We start from the raw sequence: 16,616 nt of genomic DNA on the forward strand, positions 1-16,616 counted from the left end.
ATGGAGGGGCAAACCCAAGATCCCAGAGGCGAGTTTCGAGTTAGCGGCTCTCCTCCTGGGAATGCGCCAGCTGAGGCCTCTTGGTTGGCCCCCTGTGCAAATTACAAAGCCCTAGACAGGGCCCAGATCCTGGGCCCACCGTAGCCAAGCCCTCCCCCAATCCACTGCCGACCCAGGTGGTTTCTGAAAGGACGACAGCAGCAGAGTGACCATCTCAAAGCCGATGAGTGTGAGTGAGGAGTCTAGAGGGGCTGATGTTGTGGGGAGAGCAAACTCTAGACTAGGGAGTTGGGACCTGACCTGTGTCCCCAGCTTTGTCACCAACACCCCATGCAGATGTGGGTGAGTTGCTGAATGTCTCTGGGCCACGGTTTCTCCATGTGTAAAAGAAGGAGGCTGGATAAATCTGGAATGGCCAGGAAAGGCATCCATGCACTGATTCTAAATAACTGCTGATGAGTACCACTGAGTGATGGCAGATGCACTGTGATAGATTAGTCATGTCTGCCGTGGGTACAGGAATAGGACACAGACACCTTGCCCGTCTATAGTCCGTGAAATAGGTACACCCCAGGACTTTTCTACTTTGATGAATAGCTGACAGGTAGGGCTTGGTGGGTTCAGGGTACCACCTCATTGTGTGATGCTCAGACTTACTGGGGCATCAACCTTCATCAGGAGGAAACAGGCAATGAGGCAGCCATGGTAACCGCGGGGATCCAGGCCCTGTACGGCAGCCTCTAGGACCCAAACTGCAGAGGAGATTCCCCTGAACAGAAACACGGTGGGGAAGGGTAGTACGCTGGGGAGGGAGGTGGGTACACGGAAAGGAGACGGTTGGCAGAGGAGCTGGGGAGGGGAGCAAAAAGGTGACAAAGGCCAGAGGACAGGGCAGTGGGGAGAGATGCTAAGGGGGAACACTTACTCTGCAGACTTCCAGAAATGTCCAGGGTGAGACAGGCGGCGGTTTCGCTTTGGCAGTCTCTCCAGCATGTCCATAAGCTTGGTAAAGGTAGGTCTCTCTTCTTGTTCAAAGGCCCAGCAGAAGAGAAGAATGTCCTAAAAGAAACCAAGATGGTGATTTAACGTAACTAGTACCTTCTTGATTACTCCTTGACATCTCATTGGATTTGTCTGTTTGTCTACCCATTTGTTGCACTGCCAGATTCCTCCATCACCCATCCATCCATCCACCCACCCATGCATCTATCCACCCACCCATCCATCTATCTATTCATCTCAGTCCATGTATTTATCCTTCATCTACCATCCAGCCATGCATCACTCATCCATTGCAACATCCGTCCTTTTACTCATCCACTTTCTGAGCTTATATAGCAAACTAGGTAAATCCTATTAGAGAAGGTCTGGGATACATTGAAATCAATAATGCTCCCCAAGGAGTTTCTTGGCATTTTTCTCAAAAAGGAGGGAGAAAAGGGAATCCTGAAGCTTCTATCCACATCCTAATATTATAAGCGCCCTTAAAGTCACAGACAGGAAAATTACTCTTAGTAATTGCCTCACTTGAGAAAGGAAATCTAGAGACAGGTGATCCTTAAAAACATACCGGATAATTATGCCTTCCCTGACACATCTAGCTTCTGATCAAAACAGGATTCTTCCTGATGTGTTTTAGAGGATGATTACTAATTTATACTCAGGCTTCTCTGTTTCCACATGTCTTGTTCTGAGTTGGATAATGCCTTAAAAATTTTATGGAGATCCAAATAAAATTAGAATCATTAATACCAGTGATATCTTTTTTTTTTTTTTTCGATATGCGGGCCTCTCACTGTTGTGGCCTCTCCCGTTGCGGAGCACAGGCTCCGGACACGCAGGCTCAGTGGCCATGGCTCACAGGCCCAGCTGCTCTGCGGCATGTGGGATCCTCCCGGACTGGGGCACGAACCTGTGTCCCCTACATTGGCAGGTGGACTCTCAACCACTGCGCCACCAGGGAAGCCCCTACCAGTGGTATCTTAATGTATGTCTTTAAAAAATAACAGAAAAAGAGGGATTCACTGGTTCTACTAGGCTCAGCAATCCCTTGCTGGGAAAAACCTGGCCAAGTGTTACTGTGCCCTGATAGTAGGAACCTGAATTGCAGGCACAGTTCAAAAGCTTTGCCTTCTAAGCTCCACATGATCACCTGACGAGTCTGTGCACAGGCTTTCTGTCACCCTCCAGGAAAGCGTTTGCAACCTTATTAACATGCAGGAAAAAGAAGGCCCAGAATTGTGTCTGCTTCTCCCCTCATCCCCCAGACCTGGCACTATCCCGGGACTTACCGAGATTTCTTTTCCCATGCCAATCTGGCTGAGGTTGGGTTTCATGCCTGTGCCCATTTGCCAGATTATTGCCTCTGCTGGTTGGGTCTTGAAAGGCCACTCTCTGGCATGGAGTTCATACCAGATTGTCCTGTTGGCAGACATTGTTAAAGGGTGTGATACGTCCCTCGCAACTCCGTGTCCCCTTACCAACACGCGCCCACCCAGTCAGCCTGCTGGCTAACCACTCTGGCCCCCTAGTTTCTGCCTCACAGGGCTGGTGTTCTGCTACCTAAGATGTACATAAAGCTTTGTCAATGTCTTAGAAGTCATGCTTATCCCAGGATATCTTCTCTGGTGCCTGAATTAAAATGAATCAAAAGCTAGAACCTGAACAGTCTAATATAATGCGGCTAGGATCTCTGACCCCATGCCTGTAATTTTAGGAAACTATTGTAAGGGGAATATAAGGGATACAGACAAAAACTCAATGACAAGGATATTCTGTACACCATTATAGAGAACACTGAAAAAAGTAGCAATAACACAATTGTTCAATAACAAGAATTGACACTCCCTAACACCATACACAAAAAAAACTCAAAATGGATTAAAGACCTAAATGTAAGGCCAGACACTATCAAACTCTTAGAGGAAAACATAGGCAGAACACTCTGACATAAATCACAGCAAGATCCTTTTTGACCCACCTGCTAGAGAAATGGAAATAAAAACAAAAATTAACAAATGGGACCTAATGAAACTTAAAAGCTTTTGTACAACAAAGGAAACCATAAACAAGACAAAAAGGCAACCCTCAGAATGGGAGAAAATATTTGCAAATGAAGCAACTGACAAAGGATTAATCTCCAAAATATACAAGCAGCTCACGCAGCTCAATAACTAAAAAACAAACAACCCAATCCTAAAATGGGCAGAAGACCTAAATAGACATTTCTCCAAAGAAGACATACAGACTGCCAACAAACACATGAAAGAATGCTCAACATCACTAATCATTAGAGAAATGCAAATCAAAACTACAATGAGGTATCATCTCACACCAGTCAGAATGGCCATCATCAAAAAATCTACAAACAATAACTGCTGGAGAGAGTGTGGAGAAAAGGGAATCCTCCTGCACTGTTGGTGGGAATGCAAATTGATACAGCCACTATGGAGAACAGTATGGAGGTTCCTTTAAAAACTAAAAATAGAACTACCATACGACCCAGCAATCCTCCTACTGGGCATCTACTCTGAGAAAACCGTAATTCAAAAAGATACATGTACCACAATGTTCACTGCAGCACTATTTACAATAGCCAGGACATGGAAGCAACCTAAGTGTCCATCGACAGATGAATGGATAAAGAAGATGTGGCACATCTACACAATGAAATATTACTCAGCCATAAAAAGGAATGAAAGTGAGTTACTTGTAGTGAGGTGGATGGACCTAGAGTCTGTCATACAGAGTGAAGTAAGTCAGAAAGAGAAAAACAAATACCGTATGCTAACACATATATATGGAATCTAGAAAAATTGTACTGATGAACCTAGTGGAGGGCAGGAATAAAGACGCTGATGTAGAGAACGGACTTGAGGTCATGGGGGGAGGGGCAGGCTGGGACGCAGTGAGAGAGCAGTATCGACATATACACACTACCAAATGCAAAACAGCAATGGGAAGCAGCCGCACAGCACAGGGAGATCAGCTCGGTGCTTTGTGACCACCTAGGGGGGTGGGCTAGGGAGAGTGGGAGGAAGGCTCAAGCGGGAGGGGATATGGGGATATATGTACACATAAAGCTGATTCACTTTGTTGTACGGCAGAAACTAACATCACATTGTAAAGCAATTAGACTCCAATAAAGATTAAAAAAATAACTGGTTACATGTATTATGGTAAATCCATAAACTAAGATATTTATTATTATTATTATAACATTTCAAAGAAATTTTGCTGACATAAAAAATGCTCAAAATATAATTTTAAGTGAAAAAAGCAGGACACAAAACTGTATATAAGGTATGTTATGCTTTTTAAATACCACTATATATGTATGGACAGGAGAATAAGAGCAACACAGCAAAACGTTAACAAGGGCTCCCTCTCAGTGATAGAAAGGACAGAATTTTTTTCTATTATATTTGTGTGTTCTAAGAAGGAAACTTCCTTTGAAATAGTGGAAAGAAAAAAAAACAATCTGAGGGTCAGACTGCCTTGGGTACAAGTCCTGATTCTATTCTATGCTAGTAATATGTCACTGGGTAGGTTGCTTCCCTTCTGAATCCAGGTTTCCCTACTTGCCAAATGAGAATGATGATAAAACTGCAGTGGAAGAATGTTTATCTGGGAGGCTGAATGCCAGAACAACTCGATGCCGGAATTATTCTAGAGAGATCGACTATGTTATCGTCTGTTTCATAAATCACGACGTTGTAATGATGGAAGAAACAACTGCCTGCTGCAGTAAGCGGCACGTGGGGACGGATGGGGAGATGGGCTGGGCAGTGCCTAAGTGATGCTGGGAGGTGTGGGCGGCAGTGAGGACTATGGTGCATGTGTCGGGGTGTTCAGAGGATGCTGGGGTGTCACTGAGCTGTACGGTGGGGATAGGTCTCAACTCACTGAGAAGATTTCCCAACTCAGGGACTAACTGAAACCATCCTAAGAAATGATCTTTCTTCTAACCTAAGATAATTTATGTAAATTTGCTTTAAAGAACACGAAGCACTCATTTACCCTTTTAACTGATAGAGGACTGTATCAAACCAGCTATTTCTAGGGTTCTGCCTCTCAGCATCTTCTCATCCCTCTGGGGCGAGGAGGGGTGGTGATGCTCAGGTGTTGGGATGTTGAGTTAGGTGGTCAGGAAGTTCTCAAGTTACGTGCGGGATGATTCTAGTTCTTTTCATCATAAACAATAACACTTATTGAGTTTTCACTCTGTGCTAGACCTAATCTTAGCCTTTTGTATTTACTATGATTATGGGGGAGGTGTATTAGCATGGCTTTTACTCTGATGTTCTGCTATCTGGGGCCTTGCTAACCCTGGCGGGACTGCCCCTCCCAGGGCTAGCCAATTCCTAGAGATAGTAAAGGACTGACCTGTAAGTGTGCTTTTCATATGCAAACTAAACAATCCAAAGTCCTCCACCATCCCTCCATCTCCTCTATCAGGCTCGGGGCCAATATATTCCCCTTCCTACTCAGGACAGCCCCCATACCCCAGAGCCCACTGAAATTAGTTAAGCTAGCCAATGCTAAGCCTGCTTACCCTGCCTCGCCCCTTCCTTTCCGAGAAAACCACAATAACGGCTCTTGCCCACATTTTCTTCCTGTTCCCTCTGCCTCCTGACTGACCCTGGTGTTTCCCCGTGTGGCCCTGCGTCGTATGATGTGCCCTCTCCTTCTGGGGACTGTGAATAACAAACTATCCAGTGGTAGTTGTTTCCTGATCTATTGGCCTCATCAAACCCGAATAATAATAAAACCCACATTTTAAACAAGAAGTGCTATTATCAGCTCCATTTTACAGCTGGGGAAACTGAGGCTCACAAAGGTTACATACCTTACCCAGGGTCATACAGCAAAATAAGAGGTATAGCCAGAGTTGAAGCCATCTGACTACAGAATTACACCACTGGCCATTATGCTATACTGAGAAACCTACACTCCATCCCATTTGAGGGTCCTTTGTAATTGGGGCAGTGAACTATTTGGGAGGGCAACCCTCTAGTTGATGGTTGGGGCCTAGTGAAGGAGGCACACACAGAGTGTAGGCACCACTCATGGGAAGGGGGGAAGGGAGCCTATCAGGAGCTTGGCCTTGTGCTGTGTGCCTTACAGGTGTTTTCTCATTCAATCCTTAGAACATCTCAATGGGCTTTATTATCTTTGATTTATGGCTGAGGGAAGTAGGGCTTTGAGTAGTGAAATGACTCTCAAGCCTGGGGGCTCTGTGGTTTAAAGCTCCAACCCTGGGGTCAGGATGTCCCAAGTTTGACTCCCAGCTCCACTGCTAATTACCATAAGGCAAGTCACTAAGCCACTCGGAACCTCAGTTTCCTCATCTGTCAATTGGGAACAATGGTACCTGCTTCAAAGTGTGCTTCTGAAGATGCCATGAGACAGCACCCATCACAAACTTAACACGGTGCTCAATACACTTTTAAAGCCCATTTTTGTTCGAAGTCATGCCCCAGCATGATGTTCCCAGGCAACAAGATGCAGCTAATTGGCAGGAAACCGGGAGCACCAGGCCCCTCGGAACTCAGCAGTGTCAGGAATAAAAGCCTCATTAAAACTTCCTTTCAAACCTAACTTTCAAGAGAAACGCGCTTGAAGGGGGAAAAAATTGCTAAAGATTAAAACTGCAGTGGAAACCCAATTACTTACTTTGGTACATTTTGTTAATTACATTCTTTTTTTCTTTTGCTAAACTGATAGTAAAATATACCAACTTAATTATTGCAATTTGGTTTCAGATAACAATATCTAACTAGATAAAGATTTGGGCATAAACTAATCAGGGCACGTGACAGCCTCTTAAGGGGCCCAAGGGACAGATGGCGAGGATCCTGATGTGGCCGCAAACACTGCCCCCACCCCGATTTATAGAGAGCACGCAGCAGGGGTGCTTTTCCGGGGAAGATATTCTCTGTAACATCTCTTGGTGGCGCTAAATCTAACTGCACACATCTGCAAGCCTCCAACTTTCCCAAACAGCTTTCCCAGCTTATCTCTGCCAGTCCATGTAACTGCCCCCACGGTCGGTTGAGGTAAGGTGAGGATTAGCATGGCCATCTGAGGGACAGGCGCGTGGAAGCCTTCCTGCTGCACCTTCTCAGAGCGTCCGGATCTGCATCTCAGGGCTGTGCCCTGGACCCTCTCTCCCTCCTCTGGACTTTCAAAGACACCTCATCCCCTCCCACGGCTGCAGTCACTCTCTTGGCCGCCAAGCCCTGAACTCTTCTTTCCCAAACTTAAAATGTGTAGATTCAGCCGCCTTCTGGTTGCTTCCCTCGGCTGCCTCCAAGGTAGCTCAAACTCACTGTGTCCAAATCTGCTCTCTCTGCCTTTCTGGCATGGCCCAACCCTGCCCCACCTCCAGGGTCTCTACTTTGGTGAATGACACTACTCTCTGCTTCAGGCAGATATCTGGCATCACCCACATTTAAACCAACAATCAAGCCCTATCACTTCTACCCACAAAATGCTGCTTCTTATGTCCAATCCCAGCTTTCACACCCACTGGCACTGATTCAGCAGAGAATCTCAACATCTCCCCCCTGGGTTGGTCAACTGGCCCCAATCTTGTCCTTCTCCTTTCCGTTTTCAACACAGTAGTGATTGTTCTAAAGCTCAGAGTGTGATTATGTGCTCAATACACTTTTAAAAGTCACTCTCCTGCTCAATAACCATCAGTGGCTCCCTACTTCCCTGAAGATGAAAACTCCTTAACTCAGCCTCTAGGTCCCTGCAGAATGCCTTCTTTCCTCTCTAGTCCCTCATCTCACCACCCCAGGTTCATTTTTTCCTGATTCTCCATCCATCAGCTTCGTCTTCTTCCCTCTACTCCTGCTCCCCACATATTCCTCCATTGTGGGCAATTTGTTCTTTTTCACCCTTGTTGCTTTTCATGTGCTCCTTCTATCTGGAACACTTCACCTTACCCTCACCTGGACTACTTACACTCAATCTTTAACACAGGCTCAGGAGTCACCTCCTCCAGGAAGCTCTCTCTGATCTCCCAGGTTGGATTTAGTTCCTCCTTTCTTCCCACAGTCCTGTGTTTATCCCCAGCATAGCACTTATCACAGAATTTTGTAAAAAACCTGTTTCCTTGTCTGTCTTCCACCAGACAAGAGAGAATAGGGACCTCTGGTGGTTTTAAAATGTCCACAAATTGTTTGATATTCCTTCCTATAAAAAGTAGAGCTTAATTCCCCTCCCCGTGATTTGCTGACTTGCTTCTAACAAACAGAATACGGTAGAAGTGACGATGTACAATTTCTGCGACTAGGTCATAAAGGCAATGCAGCTTCTTGCCGCCATGTTGTGAGGTCCCTCAAGCAGCCTTTGGAAGGGTCTGTGTGGTGAGGAACTGAGGCCTCCTGCCAACAGCCATGTGAGCAGGCCACCTTGGAAATGGATCCTCAGCCTGTCAAACCTTCAGATGAGACCGCAGCCCTGGCCAACATCTTGACTGCAGCCTAATGCAAGATCCTGAGCCAGTTCGGAACCACGCCCAAATTCCTGGCCACAGAAACTTGAGATAATAAAGATCGTTTTAAGCCACTAAGTTTTTGACAATTTGTTAAGAACAGGCACCCAGTAAATAGCTATTGCACGAATGAATGAATGAATCAGGTAACTTGCCATGGTCACACAACCAGTTAGAAACCAGGCATGAAGGTTTGCTAGGGTCTCTCTACTACAGCCCACCCAGATCCCCCCTAACTCACCCAGAAATCCAGCCACCTCTTCCTCCGCAGACAGATGCCCTGTCCCTTATAGAAGCACTAAGGGAATGTTTTGGGAAGTGCCCCTCTGCCCAGGCTGGGGCTCTCAAAAGCCAGGGTGGGCCACCTACCCAAGCGCAAAGACGTCCGAGTGTTTGGAGAAGGGGAGCTTGTCTTCCTCTGTGTCGGGAGACAGCTGGCGGATGATCTCCGGGGCCAAGTGGCACAGCCAGCCGCTCTGGATGCGCAGCTTGTCATCACGCCTGGAGAAGCAAAGCACAGAGTGAGCCCCGTTTCACAGCCCAGGGAGGACCAGTCCTCCATCACAGACCCCAAGTCCCTGGACCATCTCTGCTGGCTTTCTTGTGTTCCTCCCCCATCCCTAGCCCCCCATCAAGCACTGCCTGACCTTGTACTTGAGGCCAAGACTCAGTGGGAGGTGCAGGAAAGGCTGATCTGGAGAGAGACACCCAACACCCAAACAGTCATCGTGTCCCTTCGCCTCTGAGGCGCCCCCTTCTCCATCTTCATTTAACAAATACAGCCGATTCTTGTTATTCGTGGCGCTTATGTTCTATAAAGTCTCAGCAAACACTGAATTAGTGAAAACTGAGTTTTTGCTCCTGGAGGAAATGTATATATACACACGCATGCACACATCTCAAAAAGATTATAATCTTAAATCCTAAAAACAATTCATCCTAGTCTATTTTATTTTACACAAGAGAAAACGAGGCTCAGAAGTATTACGTGACTTGCCCTGAGGCTGCCCCACTACCAGGGGGCAGAATTGCAAAACCCATCCAACTGGCCCCAGAGCTGGAGCTTCTTGCCCCGCACTGCACCATCCCATCTCCATCCTCTGGTCATCGCTGATGAGAGCTGAAACAAAACTGCACAGCGTCCTCTCCTTGGACCGCAGCTGGGAACATGTGCATCAGTTGACTCAAGTTTTTCACCACCCTGTACATGTCCACGAATGACTGTGAATGTGCCGTGAGTATTGATTTGGGGGTTACAAATAAATTTTAGCGAGTAGGTGAATTTGCAGATATGGAATCCGCGAATAATGAGGACCGACTGTATTTATGAGCACCCGCTCTGCCTAGGCTCTGTTCTCTGCACTGGGACCACAGCAGTGAACAAGATTGACAAAGTCCCTGCCCTCCTGGAGCTTGTACTTTGGTAGGGGAAAGTGATGACAAATGAATTATCTAAATAGGAAAGATTAAAATAGGAGAATGTGTCAAAGATAAGAGGGAGCTTGCTTTAGGTAAAATGTGAGCTAAGATTTTCAGATTTTCATGACATAAAGGATCCAGCCACGCGAGCAAGGAGAAGCGTATTCCAGGCAGGAGATCATGACATAAAGGATCCAGCCACGCGAGCAAGCAGAAGCGTATTCCAGGCAGGAGATCATGACATAAAGGATCCAGCCACGCGAGCAAGCAGAAGCGTATGCCAGGCAGGAGATCATGACATAAAGGATCCAGCCACGCGAGCAAGGAGAAGCGTATTCCAGGCAGAAGATCATGACATAAAGGATCCAGCCATACAAACAAGGAGAAGAGTATTCCAGGCAGAAGATCATGACATAAAGGATCCAGCCACGCGAGCAAGGAGAAGAGTATGCCAGGCAGGAGATCATGACATAAAGGATCCAGCCATGCGAGCAAGGAGAAGAGTATGCCAGGAGAAGATCATGACATAAAGGATCCAGCCATGCGAGCAAGGAGAAGCGTATTCCAGGCAGGAGAGAAGTTAGGACAAAGGCCCAAGGCAGGCCCTCTTTGGGGTGTTCTAGAAACCCCAAGAACATCAGTGTAGTGGGGACATATCATGCTACCCCACTGGCATGACCAGGCCCTGTGGGGTGGGGTGGAACGCTGCTGCCAAAAGGGCAAACGTCCCTGTGCCCATCTCATCCAACAGCCCCTTCCGCCTCCTCCTGGGGCAGTGGAGGTTTGGAATTGTAGGGCTGGGCCAGGAAGGAGGGTGCTGGCCACTCGCTAACCATCATCCTGGGGCGGACGTGAGCATGTGCCTAGAGGGGGCTAGAAGCCAGGCCTGGCACAGACACCCTGGGGTGTCCTGTTCCCATGGTGATGGACCCATCGGTGACAAACCCAAATCATCTTCATTATGGTTATTATTATGATCAGTAACAGCCTGTGGGCAACTGGCATGATACCACTGGCATCTCAAATGACACCTTTTCTGGACGATGGCAGAACAGCTGTAGGCAAGGCAATGCCGGGGACGGGCTCAAGCTCTGGCATCTGTATAGATGTTCAGGACGTGCTCACTTTACTGCTACCCCCACCCCTGCCCCAGGCTCGGCTGAGCTCCCCTTTCTGGGCACCCAGCACTGTCAATGCCCCAAGGTCTAACTGAGGGAAGGGTAGGAAGGCAAGTAACTCCTGCTGAGTACCTCCTGTATGTCAGGCTGTCCACCCAACTTAATTTTTTGTGCCCACAATCAGGTGGATATCACCCCTGTTCTATGGGTCAGGAAATAGCCTCAAAGAGCTTAAGTGACTCTCCCAAAGCCATGAAGGTAACAAGGGAAAGAACTAACATCCGTTTGATTGCAAGTCTTTAAAACTCCAGCGACTAAACTAACCACAATTCTACACGAATTCTATAGCACACCATTTGGGAGCAAAGTTCTGAACTAAGCCCTATTTTCCCTCCAACAGGGAAAAAAGCACAGGAAGCCACCAATGGCTACTCCTGGGTAGCCAGACGCTGTGGATCTCTGGTTGGGAGAGATTGCTGAGGGCTCCCTGGCCTCTTGCAACACCAACTGGGTTTGCGTTGACAGCCAGGCTGGGGCACGGTGGGGGCGGGGGCGGTGTGCTGTCTGGGCGACAAGGCCAGAAGCCACGTTGCCCTTGACTTGCACTCCCTTCCTGGTTGACACTGGGCCTTCATGAATGAGCTGAAGGTCATTCCTTTTCCCTTTGCTTTCTCGTCTCCCTGTGGCTTCAGAAAACCATGAATCTAAAGGGAAAAAATCAGGGACTTCCCTGGTGGCACAGTGGTTAAGAATCCGCCTGTCAATGCAGGGGACACGGGTTCAAGCCCTGGTCCGGGAAGATCCCACATGCCGCAGAGCAGCTAAGCCTACAAGCCACAACTACTGAGCCCGCGTGCCACAACTACTGAAACCCACACTCCTAGAGCCCGTGCTCCACAACAAAAGAAGCCACCACAATGAGAAGCCTGTGCACTGCAACAGAGTAAACCCCACTCGCCACAACTAGAGAAAGCCTGCATGCAGCAACGAAGACCCAACGCAGCCAAAAACAAATAAATAAATAAGTTTTAATAAATAAATAAAGGGAAAATCAGAGGCCCTCTGGTTTTTGGGGGAGAAGCCACTGACAAGGAGAAAGCGTGTGGACCTGCCACCAGGAGGGAGGAATCTGATTTTTTTTTTTCTTAAGAGCCTTGAGCTAGGTTAAAGACAACGCCTGCTAAACCTCTTGTCTTGACACAAGTACTTGGGCTCATCGTGATGTCACCAACTGCTTCCTCTGCCCTTGGCCTGGGGCAATGGAAACAGGGAGGGAGCGATTCCCCAACCAGTAAACTGGAACCTAAGTGGGTTCTTGGCTTCTTGGGTTCTGACTTGATGACTCTCTCCATCTATCCACTGATCCGTTTGTTAATTTCCTGTCTACTTACTTTCTTATCTTAGGGACTAGATGTAGTTTTGGAGATGAATCTCTTTGGGTGGAGTAAACTCTAAAAAAAACCCTTAAGCTTCTGTTTGTTACTGCAACACACAGGAACAGCTAGATCAGGCTCCACCGCATTTCAGACGGTCTGACTGAGATTCAAGGTATTACAGAGCATGAACAAAATTCACTTTGTTGGGGGGCTCCTGGGTGTACCTCAAAGGGATCAGGGATTCTCCAAAGCAGCTGAAATGGAAGTACAATGAGAGAAACCAGGGCTTGGGGGGTGCTGCCTTTCTGGAGAGACATACCATTTGTTGAAAGAGGCATGATTAGAGAGAACATGCTGGGTTTAGAGAGAGTGTGTGTGTGTGTGTGTGTGTGTGTGTGTCACACACTCCAAATTTAAAGTCACAAAGGGCAGACCTTCTGCATTATGGGTTGTTTACTTGGGATCAGGCTGCTTTTCACACGGTCAACTCAAGGTAGCTTGCTCTAGGGTGAGTGGTGGCTGAGAGTTTATTACTTAACAATAGTTAATGACCCTCCTGGGTGATACTGAGGAGGTATATGCAAATTAATGCTAATTACAACAACTCCACAGGAGCTACTGGCTTGGCCAGAAAGTTCGTTCGGGTTTGCCCATAAGATGGTACAGAAAAACCCGAACGAACTTTTTGGCCAACCCAGTAGTCTTCGTAGTGCTTGATGTGCTCCAGGCCTTGTGCTGGATGCTTGCTGTGTGTTGTCTTATTCTACCCTCATAATGACCCTCTGAGGCAGGAATCATCATACCCACCATTTTTCTTGCAGGAAAGTGAAGGCACAGTTCATAAGTGGCAGAGTCAAGTTGGGCCCCGGGTGGGTCTGATTTTCAATCCCTTGCTCTTAACTACACTCCTGCTGTGCTAAACCAACGGGATTCATAAGAAAACTTTGAGCAAAGGTGCTTGGGGGAGCCCCGCTTCCATGTGCGTGCTTGGAGTAAGGAGAGTGTCTTCCAGTGAAACTCAAGGGCAAGGGCGTGGCAGGATTGAAGGATGCTTTGTGCCCATTCAAAGGCGCCATTTCCAAGACAGGCCCCACGGGACTCAGAGTGTGACCCGGGCATCCGCACTGCATCATGGGCTCAGCAGCCTAGCTGCGCAGCTAAGCGACCTCAGGTCCAGCATCACGTCTAGGTCACTGAAGCCACCTGGGCGACTTCTCATCCCCGACCGTCATCTGTCAAGAACCCCTCTGGGACCTCCTACCACCTCTCACCTGCCAGCCTGCAGCACCCCGGAAATGCTGAAGAGCCCAAAGTCTGTGATCACCACTTTGCCGTTGTCGTAGAAGACGTTCTTGGACTTGAGGTCCTTGTGCAGGATTCCCTTGGCGTGGAGGTAGCCCATGCCCTGCAAGAAACAAGGATACAGGGAGCTGCCAGAGGACACCCACGCGCTCACAGCCAGCCTGGCTCGGGGTCACGATTCACACGCCCTGCCTTTCCACTGAAACCACACTGAACAGCTGCAGATCTGGGACCCAAATGCAAAGGTTTGCAGGTGGGGTGGAGAAGGCGTGGCGAGTGGGAACAGGCAGGGTCCCCAAGACAGAAATCTGCCACCCCCCTCAGATCATAGCAAAACCATCTCCATTTAAGCTCTTCTGCTTCCTGAAGAAGAAACGAAGGAAGATCTCCCCAGAGGGAGAGGGGCGGGGACAAACCTGAAAAGAGGCCCCCAGAGTAAGGAATCCCATCGGCCATCTTCTCCACTTCCATTCTGCAAAATAACTCATCTGCAGGAGACTTGCTCCTTAGATCTACTTAACCCACACAACTGCAGAATTTCACTGTGCGCCTCAAGAGACATATCACAAGGCGATAATCAAGAACATGGAGAAGGGGCTGTGGGAGGTCAAGCTTAAGGGTGAAACGTCTAGATTTCTCTTTTTGCCTTAATGAGCAGTCACATTTTTATTTCTTTTTGCAGCTCAGTCCTGACACTTCCGATGGGAAATAAAAACCTGAAGACCATGGACTAATGAGGCACCCGCCAGAAAACACAGGATGTTCCTGTTTGTTTTAATCCCAAACAACACCAATTTGATGCCTCCCCAGCAGCTGTGGAGAGAGATGGCTTACATTCATGGGAATTCAAGGCTTCAAGGGGTAAGGGAGTTTATCAATGAGAAGAGTCCCTCCCCCCGCCCCGGGTCTCTGCACACACCCAATTATCATGATGATGGGGCACCAGATGGAAACCAAACATGAGTAGACCATCCCTCATGCTTGTATCTGGCCTGGTATCGTGCAGGTCAAGTTTAATCGCTTTTAAGCCCAGACTGTTGATCTGAAGCCAGACCATGAGTCTCAGGAGGGGTCTTTCTGAGGTTCAGGGAGGAGGCCCCAGACCCTACGGTACCTTCACAATTTCTTGGGCAATCTGCCTCGTTTTGTTGACATCCAAGACGATCTTCGCATCCCTGACCACAGAATAGAGTGTCCGGCCCTTACAGAGGCTGGAAAGCAGAAGGACACAATTAATTGTGGGCAGTTGTTGCGATAAGCGCCACACACAACGGTTATTAAAAGTGACACATAGAGGGAATTCCCTAGCGGTCCAGTGCTTAGGACTCGGTGCTTTCACTGCCGGGACCCGCGTTCGATCCCTGGTTGGGGGAAAAGGATCCCGCAAGCCACGCGGCACACACACACAAAAGTGACACATAGAGAGTGGGTGTGTGTGGACGTGCCACTATTATGCCTGTGAGATACTAAGCCACCACAGCCTTGCACTGGACCTCAGTTCTGGTTCTGGGAGCAACTCCTTTGGTGTTCTTTAGCATCTTTATCAGCTATCCCCAGCATCCAAGGACACGTGCAGAGTCTAGCCTAGCCCAGAAGCAGGCTTTGCCACGTACCGTCTAACACAGGCTCTCACAGGTAAAAATCTGCTTGTAAACTGATAACTTCTGGGGTCCTCAGACAGCACTCAGACGGCACTCTGCCGGCCCCTCGGCCCAGCTGCTCTCACTTGCCAGGATCCACTGGTGTGTGGGGAAAGTGATGAAAGACCAGCGAAGCGGTCGCTGATGTGTACTAAGTACCATCAGTGAATAATGTATTCAAGCCTTTAGACAGGGGTGTGTAAACACCAGTAACACTCCCCCAAAGCAGATGCCTGTCTGGATAGAGGGTTTTCAAACTATTTTCAGCCTCACTGAGCTCATTTCGAGCACCAGTGGTTCAAGATGAATGACAAGATGAAAAAGGATGTTATACAGTGACAGTAACACCTCATTTAATTGCCAGTGTGTTTACCCATCCTTTTCCTCTGCAATGAGCCTGAATCCTGGTACACACAGACCAGGAACTCGATAAACAGTCCGCAAATGAATGAGTGAATGAATGAGTTCTAGATTCACCATAGCATTCCCCAGCCCCTAGCATCACGTCTGGTTCATCACATCCAATATTGGCTGAAAGAAGAAGGAATGACATTAGGAAAGTTCATTTTCCATCTATGTCTAAATGATGGCATGAATTTTTCTTTTAATCTGTGACTTGATTGCTAAAATATTCTTGGCTTTGTATTCATTCGTTTAGTAGTTACCGAGCTCTGCTGTGGGCTTGAATTAGCTGAAATTGTGTGGTTATAGCCAGAACTCAGGTAGCAGAGGGATCTGTTTGAATCCCAGCTCTGCTCTTTACTTACCATGTGTCGTTGTGTCTCTGGATGGGTTACTTAACCTCTCTGGGCCTCCGATTCCTCATCTATCAAAGGGAACTAACGATACCCACCCACAGAATTAGTATGAGGACTGAATGAGAGAAGGAGCAGGTGGGGAGTGGAGCACACTGGTTAGAACAGGGGCCCAGAGTCAGACTGTCTTAGAACCGTGGTTTGTCAGTCAGTGGCTGTGTGACCCTGGGCAGGAGAGCTAACCTCTCTGAGTCTCAGTTTCATTATCTGTAAAACGAGGCCGACAGTTTTTGCTTTACAAGGTTTCTTAGGAGAATCACACGGAATCAGGCGTGTCAAGGTGTAGGCAACTCTCCATGCCCAACACAGCAAGTATTCGTGAAACTCTGGCTATTGTGAGAGGTGGTGACTGATCAATACAATGGTGAACATACACACACTTGTGTGCAAGTTATTAATTAGTTACGTACTTATACACACATCACATCCTTCTGTCCGTCTAT

At 47.8% G+C, this 16,616-nt stretch overlaps 1 protein-coding gene across 1 annotated transcript in view; it reads right to left on the reverse strand.

Annotated features, from left to right (window-relative positions):
- Positions 1-921: 921 nt before the first annotated feature.
- The window catches only part of KSR2 (kinase suppressor of ras 2), a 407,661-nt gene continuing 391,966 nt past the window's right edge, over positions 922-16,616 (reverse strand). Inside the window, exons 15-19 of the mRNA XM_060120912.1 lie at positions 14,833-14,929; positions 13,688-13,821; positions 8,873-9,004; positions 2,292-2,421; positions 922-1,059 (exon numbers count right to left, since the gene is read on the reverse strand). Coding sequence (XP_059976895.1) covers positions 922-1,059; positions 2,292-2,421; positions 8,873-9,004; positions 13,688-13,821; positions 14,833-14,929 — 631 coding nt within the window. The remainder of the gene's footprint in view (positions 1,060-2,291; positions 2,422-8,872; positions 9,005-13,687; positions 13,822-14,832; positions 14,930-16,616) is intronic.

This window comes from Lagenorhynchus albirostris, chromosome 14 (genome assembly GCF_949774975.1).
Source record: "Lagenorhynchus albirostris chromosome 14, mLagAlb1.1, whole genome shotgun sequence".
NCBI classification, from domain to species: Eukaryota; Metazoa; Chordata; class Mammalia; order Artiodactyla; family Delphinidae; genus Lagenorhynchus; species Lagenorhynchus albirostris.